The following is a 20,765-nucleotide window of genomic DNA, read 5'->3' on the forward strand; positions in this document are numbered from 1 at the left end:
GTTGTAACTGTGTGAATCATGTGGACTCTTTGAATAATGTGGATACTTTGAAGTCATTTTGAAATCACTTGCTGAAATGATTCATAGTAATTAAAAGCTGTGGTGTAATAATGCCCAAGTCATGCTTTACTTCTTTTCTTAATGTATGTGCCCCACTTTCTTTTTTGTGAGGGCATTAGAAGGCTGATGTGCCATACATTATGACCTTTTCAAACGTCCTACCATACAAAACTCTTTGTCTTTCTCTGTATTGGCTACTACACAGTATGCAAGTGCATATTTGTTTAAAAACAAACAAATAATATTTCTTAAATACTGTACCTTAGTGTACTGTATGCTTTCTATCTATGGGAAAAAAAACAGGGGAAAAACAAAATCAGTGTGTGAATAAATCAAGCTTTATTTATTTGTGGACAATTACAAAGCACTACACTGAAGAGCTTTTCAGAAAGGTCCTGTTGAGAACTTCATTCTTCATCATGCCCTTTCTGTGGTAGAGAAGTTAAATAAAGGGAAAAAGCAATGGTGATTATACACTGTAATATATAATAGTTATTATAGTCACATGCACACCAAGCATTACATTTATTGTGTGGATATTTTGCATAAGTCCCAGATTTTCTATAGTTCTTGCAAACCAGTGTTTTGGGTTACCTTGGAGCCTGGATCACGGCTTTTGGCTCTCAGCTTGTTGACCTGAGACTCGGCAATATCAGCCCTCTCTTCTGCTTCTTCCAGCTCGTGCTGCAGTTTGCGGAACTTTCCAAGGTTGCTGTTCGCCTGTTCCTCCTACAATATATCATTCAGGATAATCTGATTGGTTTTGAAAAGGACTGACTGAACTGGCTAAGTGTACTTATGTTTACTTACAGCTTCCTCTGCAGCTCTCTTGTAGGACTTAACCTTTAGCTGCAGTTTGTCCACCAGGTCCTGCAGGCGGGCCAGATTCTTACGATCCTCCTCAGTCTGTGCAAAAATAAAGAAATGATGCATAAAAGTAGAGATACAGATTCCACCAATGCAAACACTGAGAATGGTAAGAGTGTATGTTACTCTATTAATCTATATTGTTTAGACATACAAAACATTTAGCATAGTTAATGAAATAATAGATCCCAAACTGCATTCTCTAACATTGCTAATGTAATTTGTCAGTGTATGCTGCATTTAGGTGAACTGCAGTTAATTTAGTGACTTAACTCTACCAATAGTGAAGCAGTTCTTTCAGAGAATACATGAAGGAAATATTTTCCAGAATTTTGGGCAACGTACTTGTTTTAAGTCACTTTTACTAAACTGTGTACCTGGTAGGTCAATTCCTTGATGCGTCTCTCATACTTGCGGACACCTTTAACGGATTCAGAACTCCTCCTTTGTTCCATCTCCACCTCATTTTCCAGCTCCCTCACCTACGAAAAAGAAAATACCAGTGTTCAGTCTCAGAAGAAGAAATGTGAAAGTTAATGGTGCATTTTTTTTGTTACTAACCCTGGCTTCCAGCTTCTGAACCTGCTTCTTCCCACCCTTCATAGCAATTTGCTCAGCTTCATCCAGTCGGTGCTGCAGGTCCTTGATGGTCTGCTCCATGTTTTTCTTCATACGCTCCAAGTGAGCACTGGTGTCCTGCTCTTTCTTCAGCTCCTCTGCCATCATGGCAGCATCAGTGATGGCTTTTTTGGCCTTTTCCTCAGCATTCCTGCACTCTTGGACAGCCTCCTCTACCTCAGTCTGAAGCTGGGAAGTGTCACCTTCCAGTTTCTTCTTCTGGTTCAGCAAACTAGTGTTCTGAAATGTAAAAACTTTAGACATTCTCTTCTTCCTTTTTGTGGTCCATATGAATTTGTGTTTGTTTTATGAAATTGATAGTGTTGTTGTTCTGCAGATTGCATACCTGAGAGTGCAACAGCTGGACCCTCTCACTGACATCCAGCAGTTCCTGCTCTGCCAGTTTCCTGCCTCTCTCAGTCTGCTCCACCAAGGATCTCAGCTCATCTAGTTCAGATTGTAGCAGATTGTTGCGTCTCTCCACAATAGCAATGTTCTCTTTGAAATCATCATTGCCACGGAGAGCATCGTCCAACTGCAGTTGAGCATCCTGTGAAGTGCAAGTTTAACAAAAATCTGTTTAGGATTAAGCCCCAATTTTGCTATAATATTTAATTTGAATTTGAATGTGTTAACATGTTAGCATATACTCTGGATCAATTGTGGAATTTCAAACTTTACTATTTCACACATCTCGGGTGACAAACTTAGGTCACAACATATTACTTGAGGACATACCTTCAGATGCCCATGGAGACCCTTGAGTTGCTTCTGTGCCTCTGCTGCCTGCCTGTTAGCCTGGCTAAGCTGAATCTCCATCTCATTGAGGTCTCCCTCCATCTTCTTCTTTATCCTGAGAGCTTCATTCCTGCTGCGAGTCTCAGACTCCAGAGAGCTTTGCAGAGTGTCCACCACTCTCTGGTGGTTTCTCTTGGCCTGTTCCATCTCCTCATCCTTCTCGCCCAGCTTACGCTCAATATCAGCCTTTACTTGGTTGAACTCCAGCTGAGCCCTTAGGATCTTGCCCTCCTCATGCTCAAGTGAGCCCTTTATAGTGAATGAAAAATAGTGTTATTATTTTTAAGTAAAATTTCTGTTAATGAACAGTGTCAAATATATGATTATGTCTTACTTCAGCCTCCTCTAGGGCTGCCTGAATTTCACATTTTTCTTGTTCCAGCTGTTTCCTAATTTTCTCAAGCTCATGGATGCTCTTTCCACTCTCACCAAGTTGTTCAGTGACATCAGCAATTTCCTCTGTTGAATGAGAAAATGCTCTATTGATTGCTCATTTACATTTTAAACTTTACTCTGTTCCTTACATGAACATAACCTACTGACCTTGGAGGTTCTTATTCTCCCTTTTCATAGTCTCCAGATGATCAAGTGCCTCCTCATAGGAGTTCTTCAGCTTGAAGAGTTCAGTGCTAAAAGATCTGGCCTCCTTCTGGGAGCTCTCTAGTTCACTCTGGGACTCTTCATACTTCTGCTTCCACTCTGCCAGAACCTGTTAATATATATGAAGGAGAATGTGTAAATAATTATAAATGTCTACACCGAGTAACTGGTTCAATGTTCAAAGGAAGAAATAAATAAATTAAATAAATTTGAGTTGCTTGCCTTGTCAAAGTTTCTTTGCTTCTTGTCCAGAGCTGCAGCAGCAGCATTGGATCTTTCTACATCGACCATGAGATCTTCAATCTCATTCTGCAGTCTGTGCTTGGTCTTCTCCAGAGAGGAGCATTTGGCATTGACAGCTTCCACAGCTTCCTCTGCATCTTGCAGACGCTGAGCAAGTTTCTTCCTGTGTGACAGAACAGAAAGTGTTTAAAAATATAAATAAAATTATTTCTTTCCTTATGTTGTTAAAATAAGCAGTTTCTCATAACTTACTTTGCGTCCTCCAGCTCCTCTGTTCTCTGGATGGCATCAGTTTCATACTTGGTTCTCCACTGAGCCACTTCAGAGTTGGCTTTGGAGAGACTGCGCTGCAGCTCAGCCTTGGCTTCCTGCTCCTCCTCAAACTGCTCTCTAAGCAAGTCAGAATCATGGCGAGCGGACTGCACTGCATGGGCCAGGGCATTCTTAGCCTAGTCACATATTTGTAAACATTAAATACTGTATAAACATGAAATACTAAATAAACATTAAATACTATGCAACAATGTAAGACTACAAACAACTATACATAAGACTGTCTACCTTGACTTCTTCTTCCAGTTGTCTCTTGAGGTCCTCAATTTGCTGAGTGTATGACTGTTTGCTTCTAGTGAGCTGGGAGACCAACGAATCTTTCTCTTCTAGCTGTCTTGAAAGCTCACCTGAATTACATAACAAGAACATCATAGTTTAGTTCATTCTTTTCTTGCATTACCTCATAAATCTAGCAGAAATATTTATGTACTTGCCATTCTCAGTTTGAAGCTTAGCTTTCTGCATAGTGAAATCGTTAATTGTGCGTTGGCCCTCTTCTGCCTTTACTCGGAATTCACTCATTTGGTCCTCCAAAGTTCTGCACATTTTCTCCAAGTTTGTCTAAAAGGCAAGAAGGTTCAATATTAATTAACGTGATTAATGACATCCACCTTTGCCACAGTGTTTCATACTAACACATAGATTACATAACACTACCAACCTTTGCCTTCGCAATCTGCTCCATGTTGGAGACCACATCATCAAGTTCCAGCTTAAGCTCAGTCTTTTCCTTCTCAAGCTTCTGCTTCACTCTCTGAAGGTTGTCAATCTGTTCTCCCAGATCAGCCACACTGTCAGCATTTTTCTTCCTCAGTGCAGCAGCAGTAGCTTCATGTTGCAGAGTGGCCTCTTCAAGGTCTCTGCGCAGTTTCTGGAACTCGGCCTCTCTCTTCTTGTTCATTTCAATCTGGGCAGCAGTGGCTCCACCAGCCTCCTCCAGCCTCTCACTAATTTCCTCCAGTTCTCTGGCCAAGTCTGCCCTCTGCTTCTCAACCTTGGCCCGAGCAGCTCTTTCAGCCTCAAGCTCTTCTTCCAACTCCTCAATGCGGGCCTATATAGGCAGAGAATTAAAAATGTAAGCATTGGTTAAACGAAAGCAAAAGCAAAAGCTTTCACTTAAATAACATCTTTATAGTTACCTGCAGTTCCTTCAGTTTCTTTTGGAGCTGGGCGCATACTGCTTGTTCATCTTCAATTTTGCTGTTTAGCTGACTTATTTCAAAGTCTTTCCTACATAGAGAAAAAAGGATATTGAAATCATTTTTTTCTCATTAAACGGCATGTACAAGATTTTTGAGCATGAAGTTATGATCTGACTTCTTCAGCTTCTCCTCCATTTGCTGTTTGTCATTCTCTAGGTCCATAATGTTTTCCTGGGTCAACTTTAAGTCACCCTCCAACTTTCTCTTAGCTCTCTCAAGGTCCATACGTATCTTCTTTTCTTGTTCTAGGGATCCTTCAAGCTGTTCAAAAACGGTGAAAGTAGCATGTTGTTAAGACACCTTTATCAATGTTCATGGGGCTTTTGTACAATGAATAGGATAAATCTGAACCTACATCATCAACTTGCTGCTCAAGCTTGGCTTTGGCTTTTGTCAGTGAGTTGACTTTGTCCTCTTCACTTTGGAGGTCATCCAGTGTTTGCTGGTGGGCCTCTTGCAGAGCTTTCTTCTCCTTGGTCAGCTTGGCAATGATTTCATCCAGAGCTGCCATCTCTTCAGTCAGGTTTTTAACCTTAGGAATGACACCAAAACATTAGTGGGCTAGTCGAATGCCATATTCTTGATAAACCAAATGTTAAGGTAATAATTCATACCTTATTCTCAGTGGCATGCTTTTCTTTCTCCACTTTGGCCAGAGTAAGCTCCAAGTCATCAATGTCCTTCTTAAGCTCAGAACATTCATCCTCCAGCTTTCTCTTCTTAGCAGTTAGCTCAGCATTCATCTCTTCTTCATCTTCCAGCCTTTCAGTCAGCTCTTTGACTTTGGCTTCAAATTGGATCTTGCTCTTGATCAGACCCTCACACCTCTCCTCAGCATCTGAGAGATTATCTTGCTCCTAATTGGAAGAAATAAATAAATATTTTAGTGGGCAAGATGAAGATTCATAGTGTGAAGTATCATATGGTATGATACTGTAAACTTACAGATTGCACTTGGAGCTGTAAGTCATTCTTCTCTTGGAGAAGAGTCACCATCTTTTCTTCCAGTTCCTTCCTGCGAGATTCAGATTTAGCATAGGCCTCCTTCAACTTTGTGAACTCTTCCTTCATGTTGGCCATTTCTTTCTCAGCCTCGGCTGACTTCAACAAAGGTTTGATCTTGAAGTACAGCTTCATCCAGGGCCAATTCTTGACACCCATGAAAGCACGGACATTCCACTGGATTACCAGCAAAGAATCCCTGCGAAGAGTAAAAAACAGAATTTTTTTACCTCTTACCAGTACGTGTAAGGATGAGTAAAATATAATTAGTTTTTGAAAGAGGGTGTAATCCCACCTTCTTTCTACAATCTTCTGGAATTCAATTCTTGATAGAATACCACGAGCTCTGGCCTGAATACCAGTGATAATAAGGGCAAGTCGATCATCTCGCATCTCCTCAAGTTGACCAAGAAGACCTGCCTTGAAGAACACCTACACAGGGAGGAAGACAAACATTATAGGTGACTGTGTGTCTGAAAAGAGCAGTGAAAACTGTTGGTGTGGAATTTAGCTTGTTGGTGTTTTACCTTTGTGTGTCCCAACTTATACTGGTTATGATCAATGTCCAGAGAGCCAAGAAGTTTTTCTGCACCCTTTTTGTTGTCAATGAATTGTCCCTCAGGAATTGCAGCAGGATTCAGGATACGGTAACTGAAAATGAAAAACAACAATGTTAAATATATTGGTCTTCTAACTTTCTACTTATGCCAATAGTAATATATAAAAGCTCTATTAAAAATAAAAAGATTAATTTTAAAGACAAGTCTCACCGTTGTTTAAAGTCACCATAGAGAATCCTGTTGGGGAAGCCCTTTCTGCAGATTCTGATGCCTTCCAGCACACCGTTACAGCGCAGCTGATGCATGACAAGGGGATTTTCCATCACTCCAGGAGTCTTAGTCTCATTGGGGATGAGGCAACGCACAAAGTGTGGGTGAGTGGACCTCAAGTTGGCCATCAGCTTGTTCAAGTTCTCCTGTAGATGATATAAGAAGAACTGTTAAGTTTTACTGTATTTTCCTACTCCTTTTTTCCTCAAAGTGATAAACAGGATGTCAAATCTCACCCTGTGGAGTGCAGACACAGTCTGGAATGAAGAACCCTTCTTTTTGCCACCTTTGCCACCCTTTCCACCGGATTCTGAAGCTATTTAAAATAAAGTAGTTGTTGTTCCATCAGCACCCATATAAACTAAAAAAGTATATTACCTTTTGCATTTTACCATTAGCATTTTTTTTTGTAATGTCTTTTACCTGAGTCAGCACCAGCATAGCCAGCAAACAGCTGGGCCAACAACTTCAGAGTTGACTTCTGGAAAAGTCCCACAACAGTTTCATTGAGGGGATCCTTGTTCTTCACCAGCCAGTTCATGATGTTATAGTCAACAGTGCCAGCATAGTGAACCAAGGCGAAGTGGGCCTCTGGTTTACCCTTCACAATCCTGGGCTTCTGGAAGTTGGGATTCTTGCCCAAGTGGTTGTCATAAAGCTTAGCTTTGAATGTGGCATCGCTGGCCTTGGGGAACATGCACTCCTCTTCAAGGATGGACATGATACCCATGGGCTGAAATTACAGAAAAGTTTACAATTAGGAATTCTGATGTGTTCTTTTTATATTTTAAAATAAACCATATGAATGTAAAAAAATGCATGTATCCTCTGGAATTTTACAAATTACTGTGTGAATGTCTTGTAAAATGTGATATGATCTTAATCTAATTCATAATAACAGTTAAAAATGGTTTTATTTAACAAACAACAAAAACAACATTTGACAGTTCCATGCCTATACTGAGCAAATGGTTTAAACAATCAAGGTCTACCAAGATCAGTGCAAAAGCATAATATAGAATGCTCAAACAAGTAACAAATGACCCTAGATTGACATCTAATGATGTGCAGGTATCTTTTCCATGTGATAATATCTGTGTTGATGAGTCCTGTAAGAAAATCCCTGAACAGAAGTGGTGGTGATGGAAAGTTATTGGTGAAGTAACCACTGCTGCCTGTCACAGGTTTGCTAAAGACCACCTGGACTTGCAGCTGTTTAAAACATGCAGTATTACAAGAGTGTTCTATGGACATATGAGTCATGTTGCTATGATGAGATGTTTAGAGATCAAAAATACTGTGCTAACCACTCCTTAACCTCATCTCAGCTCTGAAGCATGGTGGATGGAGTATAATAGTATGGGGTTTGAAAACACTGACAATGATCTTGAACACAAGATCAAATCAAGAACACATCAACTCAAACAGAAAAAAAATATATATTTTAGAATAGCCAAGTCGGAGTCCTACCCTCTATCACTTTGACATAATGTTATCTGAAGCTGGCCATTTAAGCACGACATCCAAATAACTGCCACACAGGATTAATCAGCAGCTATACATAATCCATATATAAGCCCTATGCATCCAGATAATTTAATTTGTTTCAAGACTACAGTGTCAAAACTGTATTTACTTACCTTTTCAATAAGCTCAATGCAGGCCTGCAAGTCCATGCCGAAGTCAATGAACTCCCATTCAATGCCCTCCTTCTTGTACTCTTCTTGCTCCAGTACAAACATGTGGTGGTTGAAAAACTGCTGCAACTTCTCATTAGTGAAGTTGATGCACAGCTGCTCAAAGGTGTTGAACTGGAGCACAAATGTAGCATCATTAATGTAGATGAAACACAAACCATCCCAGAACAAATGTTATCAGAATGAAAGTAAGTATAAAAGAGGTATTACACACATCAAAGATCTCAAAGCCAGCAATGTCCAGCACACCAATGAAGTACTGGCGAGGCTGCTTGGTATCCAAAGATTGGTTGATTCTCACAACCATCCAAAGGAACATCTTCTCATACACTGACTTAGACAGAGCACCAATAGCATAATACACCTAAAGAAAGAACACATACATGTCAGAATTAACAACGTCACAAGACACAAATTCTAGAAAAAGTAAAAAAAAATAGCCAGGATATTCACCTGCTGGACATTCTGCCCTTTGGTGACCCACTCATTTCCTACTTTGACTCTTGGGTGACACAAACCCTTAATCAGATCAGCAGAGTTTAGGCCCATTAGGTATGCGACTTTGTCAGTATCTGTTCAAGATATAAAAAGAATGTGCAACATTTTAAAATGCATCCGTGTGAAAATGGGAATCTTTAATGTCATTTATGTTGGGTTTAGGCTCCAATCAACACCAACCCTCAGTGCCGTCTGCCTCAGCCTGCTCCTCTCTCTGCTTTTGCTTAAACTTTGTGTTACCAAAGTGCATGATGGCACCAGTCAGCTTGTAGATGCCATTCTTCTCCTCTTGAGTGAAGCCCAGCACATCAAAAGCTTCCTATTAACCAAATATATGTTACTAACTGCAGTAGTGTGAGGACAAACAATTCCAAGAGAATTTTCAGTAAAGTTTCACACTCACATCAGTAGCAATAAGCTCATCAGCATCATTGATTGATGCCACTTGTGTCTCTCCTTGGGAGATGTAGGCGTAGTCATAAGGGTTGCTGGTAATGAGCAACATTTCTGTAAAACAACAACAAAAAAAAATTTAAGTGTAAGAGTTATTAAGACCCACTGTTATAGACCCACTCTAGTATGCTTAATTTAACTTAAAGGCTAACAGCCAATCAAGTGTGGACATAGGTGTGTTATAGTGTGGAATATGTAGAAATATCTGGCAAAAATTTACTGAAGGTCAACGGTCGTAAAGCAACATGACACCTGCAAAAGCCCTTCATAAATCTACATAAACAGCTATAAAACTTATTCCTATTGATGACATGTGTCGTAAAGGTTGCACTTGCCAGTTTTGATGTCAAAAGTTGATGTAACAACTATGTTTTTTTTTTTCCTGAACTTGGGTTGTGTAATGACTCTTTGTTAGTTGACATAGCATATAACTGATTTTATAGCTCACTGTATGTCACAGTGACATAACACTAATGATTTGAAATTATGTAGCATAACTACAGTATTCTGTCACTGTAACATACATAAGCTACAACGCCACTTGTTAACTCAGTGAGAGAGGCCAGTCAGTGGATCAAAAGTGCCACATGTAAAGATAAATAAATATTATAATATTTTTTATTTAACATTATAGGGAGAACACTGCACCTACCCAGCAGCTCAGGTTTCCTCTGAGACAGGATCTGGTAGAAGATGTGGTAGTCTCTCTCAGCTTTGAGCTGATAAGTGACACGAGACTTCTCCAGAAGATCTAGATGGAAATTAAGAGGTCAGAAAGACTGTAGACTTAAATGTTAATTTAGTCTTTTGGAAAACATTACATGAGAGAAAATTGTACTCACAGGTCTCAATATCAGCAGAAGCCAACTTTCCACTGACACCGAAGTGGATACGAATGAATTTACCCTGTTGAGATAAAGTGGATGAAAATGTTGGACTTGCTGTGAATCCTAACCAGATAATTATGTACATAATAATACAGTAAACTTACAAATCGTGAGGAGTTGTCATTTCTGATGGTCTTGGCATTACCAAAGGCTTCCAGGGCAGGGTTACACTGGATGATCTGGTCCTCCAGGGTGCCCTATAGTAAAAAATCAACATGTGCTTTAAACAGCTGATATTCAATTATTTATAAAACGTAGGAACGTGCTCTTCTGAGTAAAACTGCTAGGAAACCTTTTTCTCCATGGCTGAATCTTTCTTGCCAGTTGTTGCTGCAATGCTGGCGAAGTACTGGATTACTCTTTTGGTGTTCACAGTCTTTCCAGCACCAGATTCTCCACTAGAGATGAGAATTGAACATAGACTTTCAGAAAAATACAATGCATATTAATATAAACAATTGTTACTGTTGCATGTTCTGTACTTACGTGATAAGGACAGACTGGTTCTCTCTGTCTGTATAGTCAGAACATAAAAAGACATTTTGAACATGTACAGATGTGCACATTATACATAAATAGTTATGCTGTATCACAGTGTAGTAAGTTTACCTGACAGCATGTACTGGTAGGCATTGTCAGAGATGGAGAAGATGTGAGGAGGAGCTTCAGTCCTCTTCTTGCCTCTGTAGGCAACGACAACCTCTTGGTTGTACACTGGCAGCCACTTGTAGGGGTTGACAGTTACACAGAAAAGCCCAGAGTAGGTCTACAGAGAAAAATGAAGAAAAGGTTAACGTGAAATCTCTACTTTTATTCTTGTGTTGGACAGCTGTCAGGCCCTCTTAACTCACATAGATCATCCAGGCTGCGTAACGCTCTTTGAGGTTAAACAGCACAGCAGGCTCGTGCAGGAAGGTGAACATCGCCATGTCCTCAATTTTATCGAACTTTGGCGGGTTCTGGGGATGAACATCGCACTCCTTGACCGTCACAGTCTGTAAAAAAGAGAAAAACAGTCTTAGCTCACAGAACATAGAAAGTGATGGTAAGTTGTTAGATTCAGCTGGACCAATATATCTACCTTCCCAAACTCAGTATCAACGGTGACTTTGTCTCCGTCTCTGCTGGTGATGGAGGCTTTGACGTACTCAACTTCAGGGTCCTGCACAAAGCATTCCTTCTTCATGTCAAAGGGGCGTGTCTGGGCCTCCAGACGCTCCTGATCTGACTTACGCAGAAAAGGAGCTGCAGCCCCAAATTCTGCCATGATTGCGTCTCCCATCCTGAAGTCTAGCAATTGTTCCTACAGGCTGCAGAGCTGATGGTACGCTGAGAATGAAAAAAAGAAATGATCAATTTTGAGGATGATGAACACCTGCATTTGTTACATATATATCTACAGCATCATCTACAACATGATTACAATGAACAAACTGAAGGGCAAATCAATCTACTATTGAAATGTTTTCTGTCACTGGGGATGACTAAAGTCATTAGGCCTTCTCCACAATACTCTACATGAACCTCAAGAACCCTATGCTGCTGACAGCTTGCCTTTTGCTCTTACCCTAAGGCGGTCCTGTGGTCTGTCTCTGGGGAGACTTGCTGCTCCCTTTTTAAAGGGAGTTGTTCATCCCAATATGGTCATTTGCATGGATGCCCATGACTGGTCCAGTTAATTTGAGGACAAAACCTCTAAGTAATGGGAGGAGGCTTGCTTCAGCACTACCCTTATTAGGAGCTTCTTTTACGACGTCACAGCTCAACAAGAACAACACTGGATTTCACAATGTCTATTTTGGTTTGCCTCTTGCCATCTAAGTCTGCGACACTTCCAATACTGTTACACTTAACTGAGTTTTGTTTTTTAATAAGTAATAGTTTTTAAATATGACAATAAGCCAATTATTTTATTTCATTCTTCAGGACAACTGAGATGCTCTTCTTTAGTCCTCTAAGACTGGTATTCCCAATTGCATATTGGCCACTGTATCAATGATATGATAGTATTTATGTTGCCTTGTGAATAATTAGTGACAAAAAAGGCCTGACTTGTTTTAATTTATAGGATGTTTCTGACCTTCATGTTCATTGTTGTTCAATATTAGCATCTCTGTGCTTGTTAAATATTGCTTTATTCATGAAAAATTACATTCTAATTCTTTGGCAAAACATGTGATAAATGGAATAGAAAAAAAAATATCAGTTTCTGCCTTGTGCTGTGCCTGCGCCCCACTTGTTACCCAGTGTGCCAGAGATGCTTAACCTCTTATTGACATGGCATTGTTTCATTCTTCATCCTAGAGCACAAAGATGACCCTGTTTAATTTTTAGAAGTTCTTCCATTTACTACAGAGAGCCTTTGAGGCAGTGTTCTTCATGAGTCCTTGTGGCAGCTGCAGTCTATTTACAAAGGTCTTAGCACTTAAAAAGCACTACTTGCTGCTGCTTAGAGGAAATCCTTCTCTAAAAGTTTGTTGTAATATTTGTTTCTTGCAAAGATGTGGTTAAGGCATGAAATACTATTAATACAGATTACTATCTGATGAAATGTTTATTTCCAATACACTGCCAGTCCCACTCCATGTAAATGACAGCTGGTTATTATTTAGCAGACTTAGACAGAAAGTCAAAGATTACTAGTGATACCAAACTAAACCTTTACTAGTAATATTGCTCTGTTTTGTATTATTGTGAACTCACATTGTTGTTTTAAAATCAATATGTACCTTGATTTAGAACTGTTGTTTGTTTTCTTACATTCTGGTACATTGCAACATTTAAATAAACAGCAATTGGTTGATGAAATCTCATTATAAAGAAACTAACTAACCTATATTTACCTATATATATATATCATTACAAGTTATAATTTTTTCCCCTTGTCCTGTAAAGTTACCATGTTGCAGATAAAAGGTTCTTTTCTGACCGTGACAATATATCTTGATATGATCTTGAGTATATGCTGTCATAAAAGCAAAGGGGAATATACCAAATACTGAAAAACATCTGAATTCATGTAAGAATTTCAAATATTACACATTTCCTTCAAATAATACAATTTACTGTGACAAATTTCATTACCTCTGTTTTTGAGTTCAACTTTTTGAACAGGATAAACAAAAAAGTGTGTGCAAAAAGGAATCTTGGAATGAAGGCAACAAACAAGATGCTTTAAATGCTTTACTGTACCCTAAATGCTTTAATACATTTTGAAATATGTGATGAATTAACACTAACAAGAGTTCCATTGAGGTGAAGTGATTGTATAATGACTTTTTAACATTATGACCATCGTAAAGATGCTGGGATTTCTGTAGCAGGCTTTAATGTAGAATTCTCCTCTTTGTCAAGATGGTCAGTTCACACTTGCAAACACATTTCATGTGTTTGATGAAGCCAGACATGCTCCTCAGAGTCAGAGGTTAAGAAAGCTGCCAAGATGTCAGGTTGAGCACACTGTGAAGGCGACTACCAGGTGTTAAAACAATTATTTTAAGGGCCACAGAGTCCTATGACGTCTTGAAGACTATGCTAAGGACTAAAACTAACTACAGCTTCCTCAATTAGCTGCTATAGGTCGAACATTCTGTCCTGACGTCCATAGTGACACTTAAAGACAATTCTCAGCTGTGCAAGTCCATCAACTTCTCAGCACCCCCCAGTGTGTAAGGCTACCAACGTACCCCTTTGATGGAACAATGGGTAGGTTACTACTGGAGATACTGTAGGCCCTACATGCTTTGAACACCTTAGATTTGTGTGGACAAATGGGTTCAGTAATCCTTTGCATTCCTTAGCTGACTGAATCATGTCTTTGCCCCTGGTGTGTTCTTCCCCTCTGACTGCAAGGTTACCTGTCAATCGACCTTTCTGCTGTGGGAATAGACAATGACATTTATTTCTATTGTGCTTCATCTATAGGAGTCCATGCCATGTATTATCCTTGCAATACAGGCCTTTTCTCATTAAACTGACAATAGCATTTATCTTATGTAGTATATTTCATATATTAGCTTTAATGGGCCTTTGCCATGCTTTTTTTTGCATTGAATCTGCATATAAGCTTTTACTCAAGCACTTAAAAACCAATGACATCTTAGTATATGCAGAGCAAGTCACTGCATTCTTATAAAATCTTCCCACCCTTCTTATGCACACAGTCAGTTCCAGTAGTAAATCTGATTTTTGTCTACATTTATCTACACTGTAAGCTATGAAATGAGTCAGATGAATTAGCACAACACAATCTACTGAAAACCTTTTGTTGTGATTATTGTGAATTATAGACTGACTGCTAAATGTGATTTGAAGCTAAATTTATAACAAATGCTCAGTGTTTCTTCAGTGATGGTTCTAAGTTTATCATCTGTGTTTATTTATCAGAGTGTTTCCTGAGAAAAGAGATGCCCGCAGGTGGCTCACTATTGAAACTCACAAATTCACACCTTCCAATGAACTAATGTAATGCCCAAACATGCATAATAGTTAGTAACTACCCACAGAATTTCAAGAAAGGCTTTATTTGGCTAATCTTTCAAACGGCAAAATATGTACAATCAAATCAGTGAAAATTTTTTTTTTTTCTGACTTCAAGATTTTCTACAATTACATCACAAAAAAAATGCTGATCATTCGCACAACAACTCAAAGAAAGCTGCTTTATGAAAAACTAGGTTCTTTATCTTCATATACCAAAGTCGAAACACGAACCTAGGTGTGATCTTAGACTCTGAGCTCTGTTTAACCTGCATGACACTGCATGTCACTAATGTAGCTTTCTATCTCAGAGTGACGCAAAGAAACTTGTTTGCACATTTGTTACAAGCAGAGTTGATCACTGTACTCATCTTACTGGACTTCCTAAGAAAGCAATACGTCCCTTACAACTCATACAAAATGCCGCAGCACGCATCTCAACAAAAACAAAAAAGGGAGCTCGTATCAATCCTGTTTTTAAAAAACTGTACTGTATACCTGTATCATTCAGAATAGAGTTTAAAGTTCTGCTACTAGTTTTTAAGACTTTGAATGACCGTAACATCACAGGGTGTATATCTGTTTATGTTCCAACATGTGATCTTAGATTTGCAGATTACTGACATCACAAATAGCTTTGCAAGCAGCTGGATTGCGAACTGGCTTTATTCAGTAATAGACAAACAACTCATGGAAGGTCTCAGAAGTCAAGTGAGAATATCTTTCTTAATGTTTGTCTGAAAGATGGAAAAAGGAATGAACACCTAAAAAGTGCTGTAAATGCTGGCCTGTCGAAAAATAAGCCTGCTGAAATAAAAAAACAATAATACCTATAAGCATATTTTCCAGTTTTATTCTTATATCACCAGACTCATCACCAAGTCCATCAGTCACCAATTTGGGAAGGTGATCACCTATTCCTTTCAAGGATTTTCACAATATCCCAAATTGTCTTTGATACCGATATCAAATGTAATCTACACTATGCTCTATATGTACATGATACCATGACAAAAAGTGAACCTGCATGTGTCTCCTGAGTTTTTTATGCAGTGTTGAAAATGGTAAAAGAATTTTTAAATCTGAAAAAAAGTATGTTTTTTTTTTTTTTTTTTTTTTTACTGGGTACTACTTTGCCTTTCAACAACTTGCATATACAGTCATGTGCCAAAGTTTGAAAACCCCCCCTCCCCCATCAAATTAAGTTGATTATTCAATGCATCCTATACATGCTTACACATGGAATTTTTCTGCATGATTTCTATTTATTTTTTTAGTTTTAACATATCAGGAAAAACATAAAATGTGCTATAAATTTTGCCCCATGTTTTTTCCAATATGTTACATTTAGCAAAAAGAAAACAATAAGCAAAAACAAAAAACAAACAACAACAAAAAACAATAATTAAAATGTGTAGAAATGTATTCCCTGTAGAGAATGTTCACAACATTCTGTAACTGGGGTGCCCAAAATTTTGCATACATACATTGGTAATGTTTTTGTAACCTTTTTTGCCACTTACTTTGCACTGTTAAAAATGATTTGTCAGTTCCACCTTAAAAATTATTTAATGTAGTGGTAGTGTAACTAATCTTACTCACCTGAAATAAAGAGTTTGAAAGGACCAACAATTATTCAACACATTCCTTGGAGTTGAATAAAACAATTTAATTTGCTTGTTATTACATGAAGTACATTTTTTACAGTGGATGTAGCTTTTACAGTCATTAAATATGTTAGATATCTGGTTCTTGTCTTTACCTCTATGAGCAATTCTGACTCAGTACGTTTCTCTTGTATGCTGTTCAATTTCTTTTACAAAACATACCATTAGATAAATCAAATATGTAACTAAATACTTCAGCTTCGTTCATTATGTTCTGGATGGAACAAGGATCTATCCATTCTGTACAAAATGAGTAATACCTCACATACTTTGATTTTTCTCCATCACAAAACTCTTAAACTTTATGTTTTAGATATTCTGGTTGTGCTTATGCCTATGCAACTCAAATATAAGGCAAAATTTGATTTACCCATAGGCATCATACTATTTAAATAAACAATTGTAGCACCAAAGGTTACAATACTGGATTGTTCACCTTCTTATAGTAATAAAATAGTATTGGACTTTCGAGATGTTGTGCAGCGTTGTTCCAGTGCGCTCCATTTGAATCCTGCCATGGCATCATGTAATACTGCCAGCCATGGAGCACTATCAAGTGCCTCAACATGCATAAGAGATCATTAAGCATTTCACTTTGCCATGTGATGAGACAAATGGTCAACTGTGATATGTACCATAGCAACCGAGGACCATGGGAGACTGCTGTCTTCACCTTACCATATGAGTGCATTCATGTTACCTGATTGAGTCCTCAGAGGCCTCAAAGGCAAAGGCAAATCTGAATTTCTCTGTTATCAATTATCAGGAGTTTACAACTGTTGTAAACACGCTAAGTTCATCTACATGTGATCTTGACCCTGTTCCTACTTCACTCCTTAAGACGGTTTTTGATTGTGTTCACATTGTAAATTGTTGTCTGTCAACACATGCTTTTCCAGACACTTTTAAAACTGCCCTGGTGAAGCCTCTACTAAACAAATGTAGCATGGATCCTTCCATACTAAATCATTTTAGACCAATTTCAAGCCTCTTTTTTAAGTCTTAGAAAAAGTTTTTTCAAAAATTTAAATGTGTTTCTAATATCAAATAAGCTACATGAGAAGTTTCAGTCATGTTTTTGTTTTTAACAATAGTACTTCGCATGGGTTCACATTGGGCATGACCTCAAGCTCAGTGCTGATGCACAAAATCGTCATATTCTGGTTTTATTAGACCTTAGTGCAGCTTTTGATACTGTTGAGCACAAGGTCCAACATCTTAATCAAATGCGACCCAGCACCTCTTGCACAGTTTTAGAATGGTTTAAATCATATTTAGGAAACAGGCAGTTCATGGTTTCAATGGAAAATCATTCATCAAAAAGAATATGGAAATTCTTGAGTCCCTTAAAGTTCAGTTTTAGAGCCTTTGCTCTTCTCTTTGTACATGCTACCTCTAGGTGATGTCATTAAGAAACATAATATAAATTTTCATAGCTACGCTTATAACACCCAGTTATACATTTCCATTCCATTCCTTCTGATGATCAAGACTCTATAGGCAGACTGACCAGCTCAGCTGTGTGTCAGATATTTCTCAGGGGATGTCACAATTTTCTACAATTAAATCACAAAAAAAATACAAATACTGATCATACTCAAAGTTGCTTTATGTGAAACTTCTTTAGTTTCTTACACCAAACCCGAAGCACAAACCTAGGTGTGATCTTAGTGTGAGCTCTGTTTTATCCCGCATATAAACCCAGTCACTAATGTAACTTTCTATCTCAGAGTGACGCAGAGATGCGTTTGTTACAAGCAGAGTTGTTCACTGTAATGCTCATCTTACTGGACTTCCTAAGAAAGCAATACATCCCTTACAACTTGTACAAAATGCAACAGTACACACCCTAACAAAAACAAAAAAGGGAGCTCGTATAAATCCCATTCTAAATGAACTGTACTGAACACCTGGATGATTCAGAATTAAGTTTAAAGTTCTACTAGTTTTAAGGCTCTGAATGACCATAAAGCACCTGCTTACATCACGGAGTGTATATCTGTTAATGTTCCAACACGCGATCTTAGATTTGCAGATACTGGACTTTTGCAAGTTCCTTCTATAAAATACAGAAAATGTGGAGAGGCCTTGTTCAGTTATTATGCTTCTGAACTGAGGAACTCAATTCCACTTTTTATTAGACAGTGAAACTCAAGTGCTCACTTTTGAGAAGCTTTTAAAAACGTGTCTCTTTAACGTAGCTTGTAATTAAAACTACACTATAACCTATAAAATAAGAGACAATGTGCATGTCCTTAGCATGTCCTTAGTATGTCCTTGTTTTTTTTTATATAGACTTGAATGCCTGTTGCTGTCCTTTCAGCTGGTGGAACAGTGACTTATTTATGCAGCATTGTTTCCTTCCTTTTGTCCTTGGGGACGAAGATAACTCTGTGAAATTCCTCCTGAGTGCCTCTGTCTGATTGAGAAGAGCAGCTATACTGGTGTGGTGCATTGAGATCTGGGTGGCAGCAGGTGGTCTCTTCATGAAGGTCTGGCATAAATCATAGCACCTTGCAAATTCTGCCACCCGTTTTGGACCCCGTGAGCTACTTAGGTTACAAGGTCTATTGAGAGAGTGTGTTAGCACATTAATGTACTGATGAAGGCTAGGTTGCACCATATGAAGAGACTAAATTATCACAGCACTAAATGTAAAATTGGTAGCACAAAAAAGGTTCAATGATCAGAGTTAACTGAATTATTTCATTTAAATATGTTAATTTAAAACTGTTTTGTATACAAAGTGGTACTTAAATGTGTGGAAAGGCTGTTGTTCTAGCCTGCTGAACTACTGTTCCCTGTTTATATGGTTAAATTAAAGTAACAGTGAAAATCAGAAAAAATTGGAGCTTTTAAAATGTGCCATTTATTTATTTATTATCTATCGTGTGCCTGGACCCCCCACAAAGTAGTTATGCACTATAGCCCTCTGAGAACTGGTCTTAATATAACAGTGATTGAAGGTTGCTGCCTTGTGCTTTCTTAAGTGAACGTTTGGACACCTCCTCCTCCTCCTGCTCAGCTGTTCCGTGCCAGCTCCTCCTTTAATCAGTACCATAGTGCTTGTTACAGCATCCCTAACTCTGGTCTCCACTTCCTTTCACATCCTAGTAGTGATCTGTAGTAAGTTTACACAATTGAAGGACTGTAGATTTCCCTATTCTCTGTTCACCCAGAGGAGTAGTGACACTGGTAAGTTTAGCATTGCTTTCCTTTTTGGTCTGTAAGAAAGGCTCTGAAAGTTTTCTTCAACAAATGTATAGATAACTGTGTGCATGTGTACATGATAAAGTTCGAATGCTACAAAAGTACAGAAAAGTTATCAGTAACTACTGATTTAAGAGCAATGAATTTCTGATCCTTGTTGTGGATGATGAATCAAGAAAAACTTCATGAGTTGTAGTTGCTCTCACTCATTCTCTCTCACCCATACAGGTAATGTGACTTTGTATGTAACCTGAGAAATACGGTAAGACACATTTAAATCATTTGGACAACTATACAATATACAACAAACATATATAATACAACAAACGTATATAAACAATTTTACTACAAATGTCTTACATGACATTTGTCTGTATCTAATATGGTTGCAACTACTTAAGGTTTACATTTTAGAACATTACATCAAATAATTATATTTTTTACATATGCTTATTCTATAACAGGGTTTCCCAGTCCTAGTCCTGGAGGCCCTGTGCTCTGCATCTTTTTTGTGCTTTTCCCCACTTTGCACACCTGGATTCCGATTTCAAGAGGCAGCTGAGATTCCAAAAAACAAGACAATATTAATTATATCTGACCTTAGCAGACCTGAACAGTACTGGAGTCTCCTCTGTCAACTCCTTCACATGGGTAGTTTTGGCACTGGCAATGTGTTGTTTGATGGTAAGCCTGGTTTTCAGCTTCTTTTACATTTTATTTTGTCTTCCACTTTGTCTAAAGTAAAATGCCACAAGACTATCAATGTGTTAGCTGGGGTATCACTAGAGATTCATAGATAGGGGGAATAACTCTGTACTGGGGTGGTCTCCAGGGGAATTTTTAATGGCCCCAAAATGCATGTTAATCATGAAATCTAAGAGTAGCCACAACCAGAAACTTTTACAAAAAATAGCTGTTTGGTTCATTTGGCACACGGTAGATCAGCCTCTTGGTAGCTTGTAATAAGCTCAGAGCGAGTATGGCTTAAACACTGTATTCATCCATTTACAACAGACACAGATCAAGCAAAGGTCCTAAATATATTATTCAAATGCACAGATTATAGATCAATTCAGTCTCAGTTGGTGCAGTCAGACAGAGTGTGATTGTGCTCTGTCAGCCTGTTTGACAAGCGAGGTGATAAAATGTTATGCTCATAGTGACAAATATATTTTCTCAGTTACATTCAATTAAATTCAGTATTAATATGAACTGAGAGCTTTAACAGGTCTCCCTTCCTTTCTTCTTGATCACTAACCTCCATCAGATCCACTCCTTCAGTCCTGTCAGTCTCCTTCAGCTTCTCTCTCTCCTTCTCTTC

The 20,765-nt window shown here is 38.4% G+C and overlaps 1 protein-coding gene across 2 annotated transcripts; it reads right to left on the reverse strand.

Moving 5' to 3' along the window:
• Positions 1–376: 376 nt before the first annotated feature.
• On the reverse strand, positions 377–20,765 carry LOC108436088 (myosin-7-like). Of its 2 annotated transcripts, XM_017712325.2 has the most exons (38): positions 20,703–20,765; positions 11,170–11,417; positions 10,940–11,083; positions 10,698–10,854; positions 10,575–10,602; positions 10,381–10,486; positions 10,193–10,285; positions 10,044–10,107; positions 9,854–9,952; positions 9,152–9,255; positions 8,929–9,067; positions 8,704–8,822; positions 8,465–8,614; positions 8,194–8,364; positions 6,977–7,286; positions 6,790–6,869; positions 6,494–6,699; positions 6,251–6,374; positions 6,019–6,155; positions 5,667–5,922; positions 5,336–5,578; positions 5,077–5,253; positions 4,837–4,982; positions 4,659–4,749; positions 4,181–4,570; positions 3,954–4,080; positions 3,748–3,866; positions 3,439–3,635; positions 3,166–3,349; positions 2,887–3,052; positions 2,678–2,802; positions 2,284–2,592; positions 1,892–2,095; positions 1,489–1,785; positions 1,305–1,409; positions 871–966; positions 655–789; positions 377–488 (listed from the first exon to the last, which is right to left on the reverse strand). In XM_017712325.2, exons 2-38 carry the CDS (start codon positions 11,368–11,370, stop codon positions 468–470), a joined length of 5,820 nt encoding a protein of 1,939 aa, XP_017567814.2. In that variant the 5' UTR covers positions 11,371–11,417; positions 20,703–20,765; the 3' UTR covers positions 377–467. The 2 variants fall into 2 exon arrangements, with proteins under 2 accessions (XP_017567814.2, XP_037393047.1); XM_037537150.1 differs by lacking the exon at positions 377–488 and having other exon boundaries at positions 518–789.

This window comes from Pygocentrus nattereri, chromosome 3, assembly GCF_015220715.1.
Source record: "Pygocentrus nattereri isolate fPygNat1 chromosome 3, fPygNat1.pri, whole genome shotgun sequence".
NCBI classification, from domain to species: Eukaryota; Metazoa; Chordata; class Actinopteri; order Characiformes; family Serrasalmidae; genus Pygocentrus; species Pygocentrus nattereri.

Coding starts and splice junctions, on each gene's coding strand:
- LOC108436088 (XM_037537150.1), bottom strand. CDS start 11,370: ATGGGAGACGCAATCATGGCAGAATTTGGGGCTGCAGCTCCTTTTCTG. Junction 9,953..10,043: donor TTCTGCTGATATTGAGACCT/GTGAGTACAATT, acceptor ATTTCCATCTAG/ATCTTCTGGAGAAGTCTCGT. Junction 8,365..8,464: donor CTGGCTTTGAGATCTTTGAT/GTGTGTAATACC, acceptor TTTGTGCTCCAG/TTCAACACCTTTGAGCAGCT.